Here is a 17,563-nt window from a genome sequence, read left to right as displayed (position 1 = left end):
GAGGCAAAATGAAGAGCACTAGACTACCAATGTAGCTTCATACTCACAAGAGGCCTCTGCAATTCAGCCTAATCTCCGAATTTTTAAAATATTTTTTCCTCCCCAGGGACTGCTAATAGGTGAGTATGTAGTAGGGTAGGAGGAGAAACAACTCTCCTGCAGGCCCAGCTAAGAGAGGCTATTTCCCAGCTTTTGGGGTAGACAGTGAAGAATCCCCTTCTCAACTGACTGACGAAACTTTTCCTTCTCCACAGTGTGGTCATCACCTTTAAAATCACTGATTCTAAATCAGATTTGGAGCTTGTGCACATGAGGGAGTTTCACCTGGGCAGACAGTACTTGGGGTTTCCAGTATGGCTCAGGACACATGCTAACTGTCATATGCTGCTCTGAAGAATTTCTGTCCTTAAAAAAAGATGGCAGATAAACGGTAAAGAGGGGAACAAAGGAGGGATGGTTCCCAACACAGCCCTGCAGCAGCTATGGAGTTTTGGCAGGTCTCAGGTGTTAATTTCTGGACCTCCACATGCTGGACCTTTCTGCCATCATGATGTCAAAATCCCTGCTGGAGACCAACCCTCGATGCCTAATTTGGACTTTTTGCAGGCTGTTGTGACTTCAGTTTCATACCCATGTTGTTTTTCATTTGATTGATACTCCCGAGAATGACCTTTGGCTGACCAAGGTGACAAATACTTCTTCAACCATTTGGGAGGGCTACAGCCCCAGTGTTTCAATATGAGCTCTCTGGTTTGGAATGCCAGCTCCTTTTTGTGTGAGGCTTGTTGAGCAATTTTAAAACCATTCATTACTCCAGTGAAAATGATCAAAAACACAAACAAGAAACCCCATGACAGCATGTAGCTGGCAGGAACACTTTGGTCATTAATGTGGCAGTGGATTGTCCTTACTCACAGTCGAGGTCCATTTTTCCAGGACACCAGCTGTGTACCTAGATTTTTTTTTTTTTTTTTTTTTTTTTTTTTTTTTTTTTTTTGACAGTGTTAATAACTTACATGGTCAGGAAGTTAGTTCATGGTCAAGGAATTGTGAAAAGCTGGGGCTTCTGGAAGTTTGCCACCTACTTGGGATTCTGCAGAGTTTGAATTGCACGACTGTAAGTATGGGTCTTTGCACATTACCGAGGCCCACAAAATGCCAAGAAAACCTCTAACCTAAGGCAAAATTTGACTAACAACACGAAATCCATCAGCACCAGCATGTAAGTGACAGAGGAAAATGTCTTTCTGAAAGCTCAGCTAAAAACATTACCAAACTTTGGGCAAGGAAATATTCTTTTAAAGACACTAGACTGCTATTCAAAACTATTTTTTTTTATTCAAAACTATTAAGTTTTTGCCTTCAACATGTTCCCCATGACAGACCTTCTATTTTTCTTCTCCTGCATACCAGAGAGGATTTCTCTCTATTCAAAAACAATTTCCTATTACAGATCAAAGATGCTCCAACAGACACACTATAACCTTAACGTCATCTGTAACAATCTCCCAGAGCTCACAACAGTTTATGGATTTTAAAGTTTTGGTCTGCTATCTCCTGTTTTCTGCTACAAAAACCTAGCACAAACCTGCAATAAATGCTTCCCTCCCACATTCTCCCCTCTTTCCCAAAGCAGATAAATTCATCTTGAGTCCTGTGTATACACATGCGCACACATATATTTCCAAGTCTTTCAGGCCACCACTTCACATGACATAATTTCATATACAGGAATAGGCAATGAAATTCTCAAGATGGAGGTCTAATATTAGAAATCCCTGCCTCACCATGGTGAGTGCTGCTTCAGAGTTCGGTGCCTGAGCACCATTTATCTGACTGTTCAACAGCATCACTCAGGCTTCCACACAAAATTCTGTATTCTGTATTTCTTTACTTTGTAGCCTGCAGTTGTTCTCACTTCAGATTACAATGGTATGAACATGAGCAAGCTGGTTTTTCAGCCTATGTCCACAGCACTGCAGATTCCCTGTTAACACACATTCTCAACACTTCCACAGGTCAACCAAGCTTGCTGCACCTGATATCATTTCTCCCTCCACTTTATACTCAGGGATTTTAGCTCTTTTGTTAAAAGAAGAGGGAGAGAGGATAGTGTTAGTGGAGTAGTTGTGGCAGAAGCAAATTAATTTTGAATAATTTCTGACAGAGCAGAAGCCTCTAATGTGAAAGCAAGCAGAATCGTGTTACTTCTCATCAGCTTAACATGCAGTCCATCAAAAACTGTTTCCCATCAGAGCTATCATGCACACCTTTTCCCCCTACTAGTTAGAATCATGAAGTCGCTCTCTCCTACAGATCTGTCATCACCACAATACCAGAGGAATCAAATGCTTTGCCTTTAGGATACTTCCTTTAAGAGCTTTTTATAGTTTTACATATGCCATCAGCACTTTCTGAACTACTCTGCTTTTTGTTGTCATCTTTGACTAGACCTTCATCATGCACTCGATGCTCACTGCTACCACTATGCTCAAATTGAAGGTCTGCCCAGGGATTGAACTAGAACTTCCTGTACCTTTTTCGCAGCTTTTACACCTGCAAGGACAAAACATGGTATTAGTGCAGAGTACACTTAAAGCAGAGCAACTTTAGAAACATAGGTGAAAAATGCCTACATGGATATTGCATTCAAATAATATCAAGCTATTTTGTTTCATGGTGTAAAATTAACTGCTTTAATATTCACATTGAGAAATAAAAATGGCCCTTTAATTAATCATGACAGCAAAATGTTCCTGAAAACCTCACCTGAGTTCTTCTAAACTTGACATTAGGCTATCAATCTCACCTTTAAAGCAAAGGGAGAGCACAGGAATTCCCCTTTGTTCACACAGGTTCCTGAGAGCTTAAACCTGTTTATCCCTGAAAGGCTAGATATTAAATCCAGCAAAGAAAGAATTTCAGTAAACAAATTTATTAGGTCAATTGCCAGGGCAAATGTTCACATTTTCATGTTGTCCTTTAAGTTACTGCATTTGCAGTAAGTTAATTCCCAGCTGGCATATGGTCTTATCTATTTTGCTGATGTTAGATGACATTGGAGTATGTAAACATAACTATGGGAGAATTCTCCTCAGAAATTAAGAATAGCATAACATAATTCCCATGTTCCTAACATATTTCCCAAGCAAACAACCACAGCACACTGCTAATACCATGTGTGGTGGATTGTTTGCCTATCTTTTTTAAGAGAATAATTTCACTTAGATCAGAGACATAAACATATTTTTCACTTTTGCACTGGGCTAAATTTTCACCAATACTTATATTAATCAGACACTTTGATTTGAAACTCAAACTACACATTTTTCTGAAGCAAGGGTCTCTTCAGAATGTGTCATTTGAGTTTCAGACCTTACCTTCCCTCTGATACCTCTTCATCATCACTTTTTTCTGCCTTATCTTCCTTTTGGGAAGGAGCTGGTGGTTCACCTTTTTCACTCTTATCAGCATTTTCCTCTCTTTCAGTCTCTTTCTCCTCTTGTTGTTCCTCAAGTGCATCTTCAGGCACCTGATGTTCCTTCTTTGTCTCCTCATCTGCTGGGTACTCACTCTCTATTTCCTGCACAGTTAGTTTTTGACAAGCATCATCAACAGCACCCTCTTCCTGCTTCTTTTCTGGAGTGAAGGACTCCTGAAAAGAGTTTCTCCTATATACATAATTGCTTTCTAAAGACAAATTTTGTTCTCTCTCCTCTGACTCCTCAGTATGAAATTTGGGAGGATCCACTTCAAGCTGAACGGAACTTTCCCTCTTGGTATTTTCCTTGTTGAGCTTATCAATTTCTTCCTGAGAGCAGGACTGACTCTGCTGGGTGTTCCCATCTATAAGAGATTACAAAGTCAAAAGTCAGTGGTTTTCTGATAGTCAGTAAAAGTATTAAAGTAGGCCTGCACACTTAGCATAATCTCTGCTGAATTTTGAACTAGGCATTTGCTTCCCTCTCCCACTTTCAAGGTCAGTACAAGTGTCTCCTAAACAAGAGCAGACTACTTATTTAAAACTGGGATTTTGTAGATCACAAAATGCCTTGTTTGAGACACTGTACTAGAAAATTTTTTTCTCTCTCAAAGTTATTGTGAGTCAAGTCAAGGTTAATAAACTCCTTATGCAAAGCACCTTATTGAACAGCTGGATACCCTGTGCTCATTCATGGTGATGAACATGGGTTACACATGTAACCCAAGCAACTTCACTGGAGTTGCTCAGGAAAGTCATAGCTATTTCTGTGCCATTTCTTAGGAACTAGAAGTTGATCAGAGAAAAAAAATAGTCTGACCTGTTGAATCTGGTGGCTTCTTTTCTTTTGTTTCTGTTTCATTGAAATGTGACTTTTCTTTGATGACCTGTGGACAAGGCAATTGACATATTAGTCAGTTTATACAGTGTACATGTTGTATTGGTCCTCATGAAATTGCAGCCTGTTTTGTGGGGGTTTTTTGTGGGTTTGGTGTTTTTTTGTTTTGTTTTGTTTTTGTTGTTCTTGGTTTTTTTTGTCAAATGCAAATACTCTGTGTTCTAACTCACATATTTTCTATAAATGATGGTCCTTATTTTAATCACTACAAGCCGATTGAATTGATACTAGTGCAAAGCACGAGAAATTATCTTGGTTGTAATCAGCATCAGTGTTGGAAATCTTGGAATATTTATTATTCTAGTAAAATGTTCAGCAACTATCTTACTGACACTTATCAAAAAGTTCCTTCCTGTTTAATCAACATGTGGTAATGACTTCTTTGATGATGCAACGATTCATTAAGGGCTGACTGAGACAGTAACCAGGAATTGGAGCATAGAAGCAATAACTTCAGCTTTGTACCCTTCTTTGACCTACATTTTACAATGCTGCAGTGACATCTAGAGGTGCTTCATACCAATCCAGGTCCTCATAAAACCTCTGCAATTACTCTTACCTTTGTGGATATTAACTACTGTTTCTATGCTGTGTGCTCTGTGTGTTTTTTCCTGGCCACTCCTAGACTTGTCAATAGGTGACCACAACATGGTATCTGCTGTTGCTCGGTGCTCCTTTTTCCTCTCACAATGCTATGAAACTATTATTAGATCCACATGGTGTGAAAAATGTTTTCACCCCAAAATATTTTCCAGAGGGGCTACCAGCTGGAATTCTACCTATCCTAACAAAATATACAGGTTCGGGCACTTAATTTTGAGTGTCTTAACTATCTGATCACTCCCAGAGCTCTGGGCACCAGCAGTCCTATTACTAAACATTTGTTCTGGTAAGCCCTCCACTTTTTTTGATGCTTTTTTTTTTTTTTTTTTTTTTTAATTTCATCAGGTTATACAGAAAATAGGCATGAAATCAAAGAAATGTGTATCCGCTATAAACAGAGTTCAAGGGAAAGGAAATTCCATGAGAAGCCAAAAGAGTTGAGACAAACTGGATGTAACTGCATGGAGGGATTTCAACAGGACTTGTTCAGAAAATCTTGATCCACAAGAGACAAGGCAACTGTAATATGAGCATAAGACCTGAGACTGACAATTATTTTGGATGCAGTTTGTCCCAGGCAGTTGCAGGCCACAAAATGAAAAAGGCCACAATACAACAAGGTAAATACCTTTGAAATATAAATCAGAGCCTTGTTCCCACAGAACTTAAATGTATTGTAATGCTGCCAGATGGAACACAGGGAATCAACCAATGCTTTAAAAAGCACTAAAAATAAATAAATAAATAGGGAAAAGCCGCAGACTTATTTATTCTGCACTGTGTTGGCAATTGGTAATGCACTCGCATTCCTGTATGTCAGCCTCTCTGTACCACTGAGGACATCAGCTCTGATCAAACACAGTCAGCTGAGCAAATAACCAGAGAAGTGGCCTCCAAGCTCTTTGATGCATGAGGCCAAATTTCACTTCTGCATTCAGAATTAATTGCAGACACACTGCACTTCCAACTAAATATTGCTGTAGTTTGCAGGTGTGAAATACAGAAGCCAGCTTTTGAAAATCCATCTAGTGGAAGGAACACTGGACAGTGCTGAACACCTGAGACTGCCAGGGCATTACATAAATTACTACTGTGTTTATTCAAGCACCGTTTCTGATCTCTGACATTTCATCAGCAGATGAGGAGTTCATACTAATTTAAATAAATGAAAAAAAATCCATACAAATTAAATACTTACTTATAGTCTTCAGAATCAATTTGCAATAAATATAGGGGCAAGAGTGCATTAGAGTAAGAAATACAAGTACATTGAATCAATCTAGATATTGAAATACTTGTAAATACATGAGTAGTCTATACATGAATAACCCAGTTTTCTCCACATTTTGCTGTTTGGAGCAACATGTGACTCCAACATGTCAAATCTTGATCTGGCAGTAAAATCAAGACCTTTTGCCCATATTTCTTCCCTCTAAAGGGTGGGGGATCACCAGGTTCTCTGGAGCTGACAGAAGTCAATGTATGCTTCCCATTCCAGCCACAGGCGGCACAAAGACCTCCTTGTAGTTTCCCAGGGGAATGCGTGACGTCCAGCCCCAGGCAGCTGAGAAGCTGCTCTGAGAGCCCACAATTCCCAAAAGCCATCACACTCTTTGAAAATCTCATATGAAAGGTGTGGTGGTTTGTTAAAGACATCTATCCCACCTAATAACTCTTCACACCACTCCCCTTCCCTCAGCCTGTTAGAGCTTTCTTAAGGATCTTTTTAATTTAACGTCTAATAATATTTTTATTTATGTATTATTCTTCCCAAACTTAGGTAACTTTTTCCAGTCTGTATTTTCTAACATTATAGCAATCAATATTTCTTAGTAGAAAACATTTTTCCCCTTTCTTTAATGACTTGAATACGTAAAATTAGGTAAATGGCCTTATAGTAATTTTTCCTAGTCATGCAAGGCCATAAGCTTCCAATGAATTTTACCTTTTCATTCCACAAAAGGTTAAATATGAAAGTTTTTGTTGTGACACTGTAAAGTATACCACAGCAAAAAGGTGTCTGTATCTACATGATTTGGTATTGTGTCTTCAAAAGTACATTTTGTATACTTAAACATATTCTTTCATAGAGTATTGCCAGACCCTAAGTAAGAGAGACAGAATAAAAGCCCAGGTGATGATACAGAATAATATGAGATAGTCCAGAGGCTGAAACTTCAGTACAGACCAATGGGGGGGGGGGGGGGGGGGGGGAAGGAAATTATTTAAATTTACTTTAGAAACCTATAGAAATCAAGCAAAAAGCAGTAATATATATAAGTATAATATATACTTATTGAAATTTCAAATGCAGCAAGAAATTAATGTCTTTTATAAACATCTGACTCCTTTTTAATGACCTCTACATAGTTAAATTCCTTCTTTATACTGTAGCAGTCCTACCCTTGGAATGTTTGGGGGTTTTTTTAGCTAACTCTAAGATTTTTTTATTCACCTAATAAAACTCTTTGAAACTTTTTTTCCTACTGCAAAAATTTTTGTAATGACTGGCCTCATGAAGAAGCCCTAACCATTCAGTTAGAGGTCCTTTATCACCACACCACATTCCATTTGATACCAAGATATTATCCCCATCTTCCATCTGCCAATACCGAGACATAAACCTTTGCATGTGCCTAAACCACATTTTAACTCTGTGTCACTTTCTCATATTCTTGATAGTTTGCAGAGCTGAATTATGGCGAGATAACCTGGTTTGGTGTAGTATCTGATCACCGTTCATTTATCAAAATTATTAAGCTACTTGAGATTTGCAATTAATGAGTTTCCCTACCAGCCATAACTCAGCCATGGGCTGTGCCACTGAGGGTGCTCCCAGTATCTCCTCACCAGTTCTCAGGAGAGTGCAGAACACAACACAGAGACGTTGGGACAACCATATGTGTGGTGATGCCTCCTGTGCCATCCATTAAAGCTGGAATCCATCCCCACCTGCCCTTTCATGTTCCTCTTCAATATATATACCTTTCTCCCCTCCAGCAGTGTAAAATATTCCGTGAGAGTATTTTTGATACAAACTTATAAATGCTAAAAACCACACCCATGGGAATTCTGCTTTTATTGGCAGGTGGTGCATCTGTTTCTACGTCATTATTTTTTTGGTACACTGTAACAACTGCTGGCACTTTCAGGTAAAGATTCTTACTTTTGCATGATTTTTACAGAGCTCCTTGAATTAGATAAAGAAATCATCCTTCTGTTAAACTCAATCCACAAACATCTTCTAATCACACACAAAAAATAAGTTCTGAACTATGAGAATCATGATTCCCCCAATACGAAATACAAGGCAAGTTCTATGTGATCTGCTGCTTTGAAAATACATAGGGAATGAGGTAATGACCTCTGCATGAAAAAATCCATCAGAACAACATCATCCTAGGGCAGAAGATGAAAATCAGTGAAGACAGTGTTGTTCACTCCCCACTAAAGTTTGCTGACTTCCCACCCACTGTGCTGGAGAAGCTGTGGCTGTTGTGTTTCAAATGGATGCTTCCTCCTGCCATGCCATTTTTCTCAAAACAGGGAATCTTAAAAGAAAAAGAAAAGGCTTTCATGCAATCAGGCTCCTGACAAAGCCCATGGCCTCAGTCACAGTGCAACAGGTTGCACTAACAGTGACAGGAATCTAAACGTCTTTACTTTTGTCTTGAGTTCTAGCCACTGTCACTTAACAGAGTCATTATCAGGCTTAAGAAGGGCATTGGAGGTAGATCTTTTAACTCCAATTGCCTGGTTTACTTTTAATATCTCTGGAATACACAGAGGCCTGTAATAATCACCAACAAATCTGAGGCTATCAAGACACTGCCTAGGACCAGATCACTCAGCCTTACCTGGCTTTGGCACATGTCCTTTCACTGCATCTGGGAAATCAAATCAACCAGACGCTGGTTTTGGGTTTTTCATCTGAAAAAATCTGGGGCAACGTCAGACAAGCACAAGCACTGAAGAATTCAGCTGCTTTTCTTACCAGCACATTGGAAAGAATCACATCTATCCCTTCTCTATACCGCTCAATTTCCTTACGTGTGTGATGACGACAGAGTGCACCTGAGCCTCATATGCACCTGTGCCATAATCCCAAAAGTCTTCCATGTACCACTCTTCACATTTTTACCATTACTATTAAATGGAACACTCTCCTAAGTGGGTTCCACTATTGTCACAGTATGACAAAGGAGAAAAAAGTCCATCTTGAAGACCAAATCACCAGCAGATTTTTTTAACTGTGGGGATAAACCATCCACTTGTCAAACTACTCAGGCAATTTTTTTTTTTTTTTATTACAGTATCAGTTAAGTAGCCTCATTGTAAAGAGAGTGTTTCTCAACTTAAGTGACTCAGCTGAGCCAAGCAGGCAATGGTATGGAGGGCAAATATCTTCCGACTTCATGAACTGCCCTTCCTAAGCTTTTCTGCAAAATCACACAGTTGGGAGATTTCCATCCAAATGGTTATGAACTTAAGAAATCATTTCCTACAGCTTTGATGACTCCCTTTGAATTGGACTCCAGAAATGCAGGTTTCCTAAAAATTAATTTAACAAGAAGGCAGTTTGGGGTTGAGGGGAAAGACTTGCTTGTTTTTTTTTTTTAATTTTCCCTTTATAAACAGACCATGGTTCTGTGTAAACAGACCACGTTCTCACCATGCAGAACCCAGCTTTTGGGATGTGGTGAGGCGCATTCCAGGCTCTGCTGGGGAGGCTGCCCAGCCACCCATCTCTACTCCTTCTCACTGCTGCATATGTATGCAAAACCCAGGGTGCTGCCAGGATGGCACCAAATTAGTTGTGTTTCAGAGCAGTCATCCTTGTCATTAAAACTCAGTGTGGGGGAGACCCCACAATGAGTTGCAATGGCACTCTCCTACCACAGGAAATACTCAGCCTCTACACTTTCTGATGGGGGCCGAGAGGAGTCATTACCAGAAAATTGCCTAAATGTCTAGGATATCTGATGACAAAAGGTGAATTTTAGATGGCTGCAGCAGATAAAGATTTCATCCCTGAGCAAATCCCTCCTACTGCTGTTTCACCTCTCTGAAGAACTTTCTGCTTTTCCAGGACTGCTCTCTGATCGGCTGCCTTGCTTCGCTTTCCTGAACTTACCAGTTATCTCTTTATCTTCATCATGGAGTTTTGCAAAGGAATTGTAATGGATTACTACAGTGGTTGCTCTAACACATAGGTACTTGTGTCATGCCCCAAACGCCATCCAATGTGACATGTAGTTATTTAGAAATTAGCTGTGTCTACTTTGATTTCACACATTTTCAGAGCTGTAGAGACAGCAAAATCCCAAGTGTTCAGGAAGGGATCCCACGCAGGGAACATTGTACTGCAGACAGGAAGTTCTGGGGGGTAAATGGAAACAAAGTTAAACAGCATTATGAATTGAAAAGATGTGAAACAACTCCAGCGGCTATCATTAAGGTGGAGAACGGGGCAAAACAAGATTAAAACCTTGTCCTAAGAAAACATGCCAGTTTTACGACTGGTAGACAGTCAGAGAGAGAATTTTAACTCTGATATACTACAGCTCACTCAAAAGCTGAAATTCTTCTACCAAGAACATATTTAAGTAAAGACATCAGTCTTGAGGGAAAGAAGAGGATTCTCAAGTATAATGGCACCAGCTGGGTGGGCGCTGACCAGCTGCATTGCCCAAGCAACAGACAACCCATCTGCTGAGATTTTTCAGAAATCTCTACCCTTGAAACCACCAAGCCAAACTGAAACTCTTGCAAATAGATGTTAAAAAAAAAAAAAAAAAAAATCCCACCTATTGGCTGAAAGATGAAAAATACACAGAACATGGCCATTTTGGAGAGAATTTAAATAATACATAAGGGACCTGTTAGCATTTGTAGGCAAAAGGAAGGAATCAGAACAGTTATAGACTGAGGCTGAATGGATCTTAAAACACATGTGGCACACAGCAGTTTCATTGTGGGCTCCTACGAAATCAGCCAGCGACCTGCAATTGCAGTGTGATACCTGCACAGGAGGTACAGAGGGTTCAAGCAGAAAACACAGCTCCCAACGCTGGCACGCCTTTGGTGTGGGAAACAGCCCCAAACTGCTAATAGTTGTTATTCCTACAGCAAAGACTGTAGAAATGTCAGGAAACCAAAGTTACAGACACCTGCAGGCAACTGTTCAACAGTACTTTATGATGGCAACAAAATGGACTTTCTGACTCTCCAGGTGAGTATTTGTAGGTTAATAGTATAGAATCTCTAAACCCTTTAATTTGGAGGAAATAAGTGAAGTATTATATTACCTTCTTTCTTTATAAGTGGAAGAAGTAAGACTGAAAATGGAGTTACAGACAGGGACATTTTGCAATAGGATTATCACAGACTACTTAAAAAGGTGAATTTGAGGAAAACCTCAAGGCTTTTAAAGATGCTTACTGTAGAACTGCTGATTTCCCTGAGTGGCAATAGTGGCAAAATAACTTAAATGACAAGTAATACACACTACTCCTCTCAGCCAGGTGGTCATAAGGTCATGCTGCACTCAGTGGAATATGGCTGGGACACATTTGGCAGCATTGACAAAGCATGAAGTGTCTCCAAGCTACACCATATTACAACCTCAACCCAAACCAGAAATAAACTAAACTCCTGTATTAGGCAGTGGAGGTATTTCAGCATGGCAGTAAAAGGCAGGAAAGCAGAACTTTGCTTCAGAAGAGAGCAATCCCTATATTTTGAAAGAGCACAGAATGTGCCTGTGAAGCCCATGATTAGGAAACTGTTCCAGCTGCTGATGATCCTGGGAGAGAAATTACACACCCCAGATGCTTACAACCCTACTTTATCTCTCTCTCATCCCCCCTCTTCCCTCTCTGTTCTGCCTCTTTCACTGGTCTCTTTATATAATTTGGTTCTGTAAAAAAAGCAGTTAGGAAAAAATTAAAAATCAGTACTACATTAAGCAAAGAGCAGCACCTCTCTAGAGAAGGAAGGATGGAAAGGTAGGTGAGCAGCATGTCAGTACTATTTACTGCCTTCTCCAGTTGTACCCATGGCCACCTACTGCACCACCTATTAGTAATTCTTTCTTAAGTTATGGTGGGATTATTTTGCAGAACCAGGCTGGGGACAGACAAACATTCTGCAGCTATTAGAACCAAGTCATAGCTGCAGCAGGGCAGATGACAAACAGGAACATCATCCAAAACATCTGATCACCTCCAGCAGTGCATAGAAGTGGGCACTGTCCTTCTGAACTAACTGCAGTGAATGGATTGTCTTGTTCATGGCCACAGAGAAACAGAGTAGGGATGTGCATATTTAGCAGGATTGAAGGGTTGCTCAGTGTTGCCACAAGAAGTCCACCTATGATACAAGAAATATTCTTGCTGCCTGACAGCTTGCACTTTTCTGGGGTCAGCACTGTTTGAAATTATCATCATGTGGGACTAGAGATGGGAACAAGTATTCTGTTAGGAAAAGCAAGGACGGCAATCAGCACATTTGGGTAAATTTGTTCATTGCTATGTCACTAGATATTAGTGGTGCATTTCAGATGTGAAACTCTGCAAGGGTGAAACCCCCTATTTTTCTATTCCTTTGCTTTTCTTTTAACTTTAATCACAACTAATTAAAACATATAGAAAAATATGTAGATCTAATTCAACTATAGAGGGAGGCACAAGCAACCAACTTTGCAGTGTCTCCTGGACCAGTATTTTGACTAACTTGCTCAGAGATCTTGTTCTTTCCCTCTCACCCAGAGGAGAGTTCTGTTTGCCCTAAATGCTGATACACACTGTCTCCTGCTAAGCTGACAGCCAAGCCCAGCAGTCTCTCCTGAAGGATATCATTCCATGCGCTGTTACTCCTAATGCAGGGCTGACTTCAAGTCTGTTTTTACTTAAACCTAAGATGACTAAGTGTTTCCCAAAGCCAGCTGTTGTTCACAGGATAGCTTGGTAATTTTATGATGGCCCTTTTCTAATAAATCAAACACACAGAGAGGAGGTAATGACAAGCTAACATATGTATGCTATCTCATAAAATAAACAAAATATAAACAACATAATAATATCATCAGCATGATTCCAGACATGCTCACGCTGCCTTTCCTAAGCCCACATGCTAGACAAGTTCCTACCAAGTCTACTCAACATTGCCAAGAGACTGCCTAAACAAAAATGAATCAGTGAGGGAATTACAAATGTAGCTGCTATTGGAGAAAGACAGAGACTCCACTTGTTTCTCTCTTTACTGGATCCTTGTCAGTAGGCTACCTCTGTTTCCATCATGTTCAAGGCTCCTTGCCTCTACTTCCAAGTATTTGATAGCCTTGAACTCTCCATGGGGGGCACCTGCATCTCTGCCATCGTGGCTCCCCTCTGACCTGTCAGGAGCACAAGCTCCTGCTGTTCTGCTACACCCATTGGTTCCCACAAACTCACTAGCTAAGCCTGCAAGGTCCTCTCCTTTCCCCAACCCTGTATTTCTATTGCAGAGAGCCTTGCAGCTACTCTGGTCCAGGAGGTGTCAGTTCATTAACATGCCAGGTCTAATTCCGTTTACATTTATAAATAGTTTAGATGAATATTCATATTTCACTGAGATAAGTAGGTCTCTAACACAAACTGCAGTGATGGCAGCATTAGAGAGATGACCTCTCTGTAATGGGTCTCACTCCAATGAGGCTTTTACAACAGATGTTTTCATTGGTGCTTTGAAGAGTAAAAGAAGCCCTAAACTAAGATGCTCAAAATAAATAATCTTTTCTTATCAAAGTAATTGTCTAAACTAAGAAAAATTCTCTCCTGTTGAAACTCTTTTTTTAAACCAGTCCAGCCTGATGTTCAAGAAGGACCTGTAATGACGATTTTTGTTGTCAGTCTTCTTTGTCAAGGAAGTTCTTTTTCTCTTCAGTTAATGATGCTCTGGAAAAAAGATTGCACAATTTATATCCTTACAAAGTGACAGATTGGTCAGTTCAGCTGACAGAGTTTTACAAGATGCTCCTCTGCTGCTACACAGCACTGACTGATATTTTTATAGTTTCCTTTGAAGGCTCAAATGCTTCTTTTCTAACTAAGAAGTGGGGTTGCCTTAGGGTAACCAAGCTGGAAAGCTCATGGTTTCCTAACCAGGCCATTCTGAGTAATATTGGGCGCAGTGCTTTTTTTCTTCAAGGGAAGCTGTTTCCAGTAATACCTTCACATGGTGTTTTTCCTGCTCAAAAACTTTAGAAAAACAAACCCAAGAACTATTCTTTAAATGAATCAAAGAGTAAAGCCTGCATGTGACTTCTTGGGGAAAAAAAAAAAAAATTAGGCAAAATGGAACAAAATATGAAAAGCAACCTTTTTGGTTAAATTAAATACCAACACACTTTGTCAGAAGAAATTGCTAAATTTCCTTTACCAAAAGAGAATACTCAAACTACCTTATATAAACTTATCAGAGTTAAGAGGATGTTTCAAGAGATTTTTGGTGTCTTTTAATCTGAACTTTAAAGAACGTGATGAAACTCTCACTGTGGTATAACAGAGGCATTTTTTACCCAGGAAAGTTTACACAAGCCACAGCTCTAGTTACAGTAACCCTACCTCAGATCCCAGTTTAGAAGTCCCCTAGTCCTCACCAATGGAGAGAAATACCAGATCAGAACAGCACACTTAAGATGTTCTTTGAAATAAAGGACAAACATATGTACATGCCCTGACCCAAGGAGGCTTTTTACCACTTCCACTAATCTCTAGACCCTGGTGTTCATAACTCAACTGCTGCAACTTGATTCCCCCAGGTAATTATAAATCCAGAAAGGATCACTGTAAAATTTATGGCTAGGACCCAAGACTACTGAAGTCTGTCAATCTTTTTTATGTTCTTTGTTGTTATGTTTTACAGCTGCAAATGAATAATTAGAAAAAAATGAAGGCTTGTATAACAAGTAGATTTTTACATATTTTTCCACTGAAACTTGCTCATATTGTTCTTATACTTTTCACTTTTAGAGCACATTGGTGTGCATTCTTTCTTAAATGTCAACAAAACAAAAAAGCTGAGCATGTAGCAGAACATATCCATAGCTTGCAATGATTCCTGCCAAGATGAAACACAAACCTGGGCTCACCTTTTCATTTTTCTTCTTGAGCAGATCACCAGCTGTTGTCTCCGAGAAAACATGCATCCTAAATGGATGTCCCGCTCCTGCCTTGCAAACTTTACGTTTTTTAACATGATGTTTTACACTTGAATTATGAATTATTAATGTTTTCACCTTCTCTACCAGAGGTCCTACAAGTTTCTGTAGTCCAGAAACACTTTGTTCAAGTCCATCTAGCCTTTTAACCTGCTGCTCTGCTTTCCTGTTTATATCAGAAAGAGATTTTTTCATTTTGAGGCAAAGTCTCTTCATTTCATTATTTCTCATTTTTTTGTTTCTTTCCATCCTTGATCCAGGTTCAGATGTTTCCGCCTTTACCATCTCCATGTCTTTTTCAATGCAACAGATTTCTTGGGAAACACTGTTAAGCTTCTTAAGGACATTGTCTTGGAGAGTCAACAGTTTATCAATTTTTTCTTCAAGAGAAGCAAACTTCACATCCGTGATGTTGAAACTTTCAGATGTGCTGACATCATTTCTCTCAACACGAAGAATTTGAGGAGGTTCCATTCCATTATCTGGCCCTTGGTTTTGCAAAGTGTTTGGATCAAATATTTTGGCTAAGTTGTTGACCATAGATGTAGAAGAACTCTGCCTGCTGGATGTGGTCATTTTGCTGGTTTGGGTATGGGAAGGAAATGCTCTGATGATCAGCTGCTTGAGGACAATATCAGTTGCAAAGGCTTTCCATCCAGGCTGCTCGGATATACAGCCAAGTTTGGCAACTCCAGCTCAACTAATTTACAAACTACTCTCATGTATTTGACTAAAACAGAGAAAAGAGACACCCAAATTATTCAGCAGAAAGATGCCTTTCATCCATTCTTCTCTTTACATATATATATATATGTCTATTTCCAAATGAAGTGAATATAGAGATGCATATCCTAAATGCACTTGGTTCAGTGACATCAGCCCTAGGAAGGACCAAACTATTTGCACTCCAATGGCATTTGACAGCAAAAAGGCTATGTGATACATGAGAAGTCATTAAGGGTAGAGAGACTTTGGCAGTGGTGTTGTTGCTTTTCACAAGTCTAGTATGTAATGTGATTCCTGCTCTGAAGAGAATAAGGATCCTTACAGGGAACTTAAATGTGGCTGCTTGAAATTGCCATGTTTTAAGGTAAATTTTTCAGGTTAAAACTTCTATTCCTTGAAAAACTTGTTATGCCAGACAGGAAGTCAATAGAATGATTAAAAAAAAAAAAAAAAAACCCACACTGAAGAAAATAAAACAAGAAGGAGATGCTGGAATTCACATATTTTGAAGAAAAAAAAAACATCAGAGCCTTTTTATCTATCTTATGTCTCAGCTACCACATAGCCAGCTCTATATGCACAAGTAATTAGCTCCATAGCTGATATCTTCACATAGTTTTGTATTTATCAAGGCTGGTTTTGCCTTAATTTGCCACAAACTAAGAGGCTTATGTTTTACTATAATCTGGTCAACCAAATACCAAAATAGAACATTTGATAGAGACTCCACTCATTCCTTTGTTTGCCTGACAGTAAATGTCTCATGATTAGTGATTAATATTCCTAACTCATGCAGTATATTTAAGTTTTGCTTTTGCAAAAGACCTTTGTTTATTTCAGAAAGACAACATTGGACAAGAAAGAAATTTCATTACTGGAAATAGGTTTCTCCTGAGGGTAGGTCTGAATTGGTGAACACCATTCATGTTAGTTAGAAAAATAAAAACAGAATTTAAAAGAAAGAATAAAACCAGAATTTTCTCATTTCAAGTCAGATATACTCCAAAGGAGCAAGAAGTAAATCAGTATGGATCAGCTTAATGGAGACAAGCTGCCTCTGAAACACAAAGAAACAGCTATGGCAGAGATTGACCACATTTAGGTCAGTCTGCACTGTTGCCACATCTTTTATAGAAATAAACACATAAAGTTGGCCAGCTGGTTGAAAAACAGCCAGACTGTTGCTCTGCTCAAAGGATCAAGAGCTTCTTTTGTGATCCCTGTGAACTATTTCTTTTGCCAACCTCAGTTTCTCCATCCTTTAAGCAGGGATCATGAGGGATAGGGCACATAGTGAATTCTGAATACTTAACACACTAAATAGTCTTTCAAAATTGCATAGTCTTCTCTTCAATTTTAGGTGCCAAACATGTATTTTAGAGTCAATCACAGCTGAAGTTTCCAAAAGCTTCCAAAGGCAATTCTCCCACAATCATTTGTGACTCAACATGTAGTCAGTGTTGATAAGGACAAGCTAATTCAGGAGCTTGTTCTCCAGTTACTGCAGGCTCATAAGTACATTTGTCACCTTCTGGGATCAGCATGTAACTGCAAGTTAAAGTAAACTATTCATGCATGACCCTAAAACGTGTATTGAAATCTCTTCTTTAAATAACAGACATTACCAAGAGGTGGCCATCATGTGTTGCTATGC

The 17,563-nt window shown here is 39.3% G+C and overlaps 1 protein-coding gene across 3 annotated transcripts in view; it reads right to left on the bottom strand.

Moving 5' to 3' along the window:
• Positions 1-17,563, bottom strand: part of MYLK4 (myosin light chain kinase family member 4) — an 83,994-nt gene that overhangs the window by 17,093 nt on the left and 49,338 nt on the right. For 2 of the 3 annotated variants that reach the window (XM_040058086.1, XM_040058094.2), the window contains 3 exons: positions 4,302-4,368; positions 3,381-3,846; positions 2,537-2,556 (listed from right to left, as the gene is read on the bottom strand). In XM_040058086.1, the coding sequence (XP_039914020.1) occupies positions 2,537-2,556; positions 3,381-3,846; positions 4,302-4,368 (553 nt within the window). Of the gene's footprint in view, positions 1-2,536; positions 2,557-3,380; positions 3,847-4,301; positions 4,369-15,114; positions 16,046-17,563 lie in introns of those variants that run through there. The other variant, XM_040058077.2, reaches the window with a different exon arrangement.

Source organism: Hirundo rustica, chromosome 1 (assembly GCF_015227805.2).
Source record: "Hirundo rustica isolate bHirRus1 chromosome 1, bHirRus1.pri.v3, whole genome shotgun sequence".
Taxonomy (NCBI): Eukaryota; Metazoa; Chordata; class Aves; order Passeriformes; family Hirundinidae; genus Hirundo; species Hirundo rustica.
Note: the sequence above shows the minus strand (reverse complement) of the source record. Positions and strands in the feature narration are given on the sequence as shown.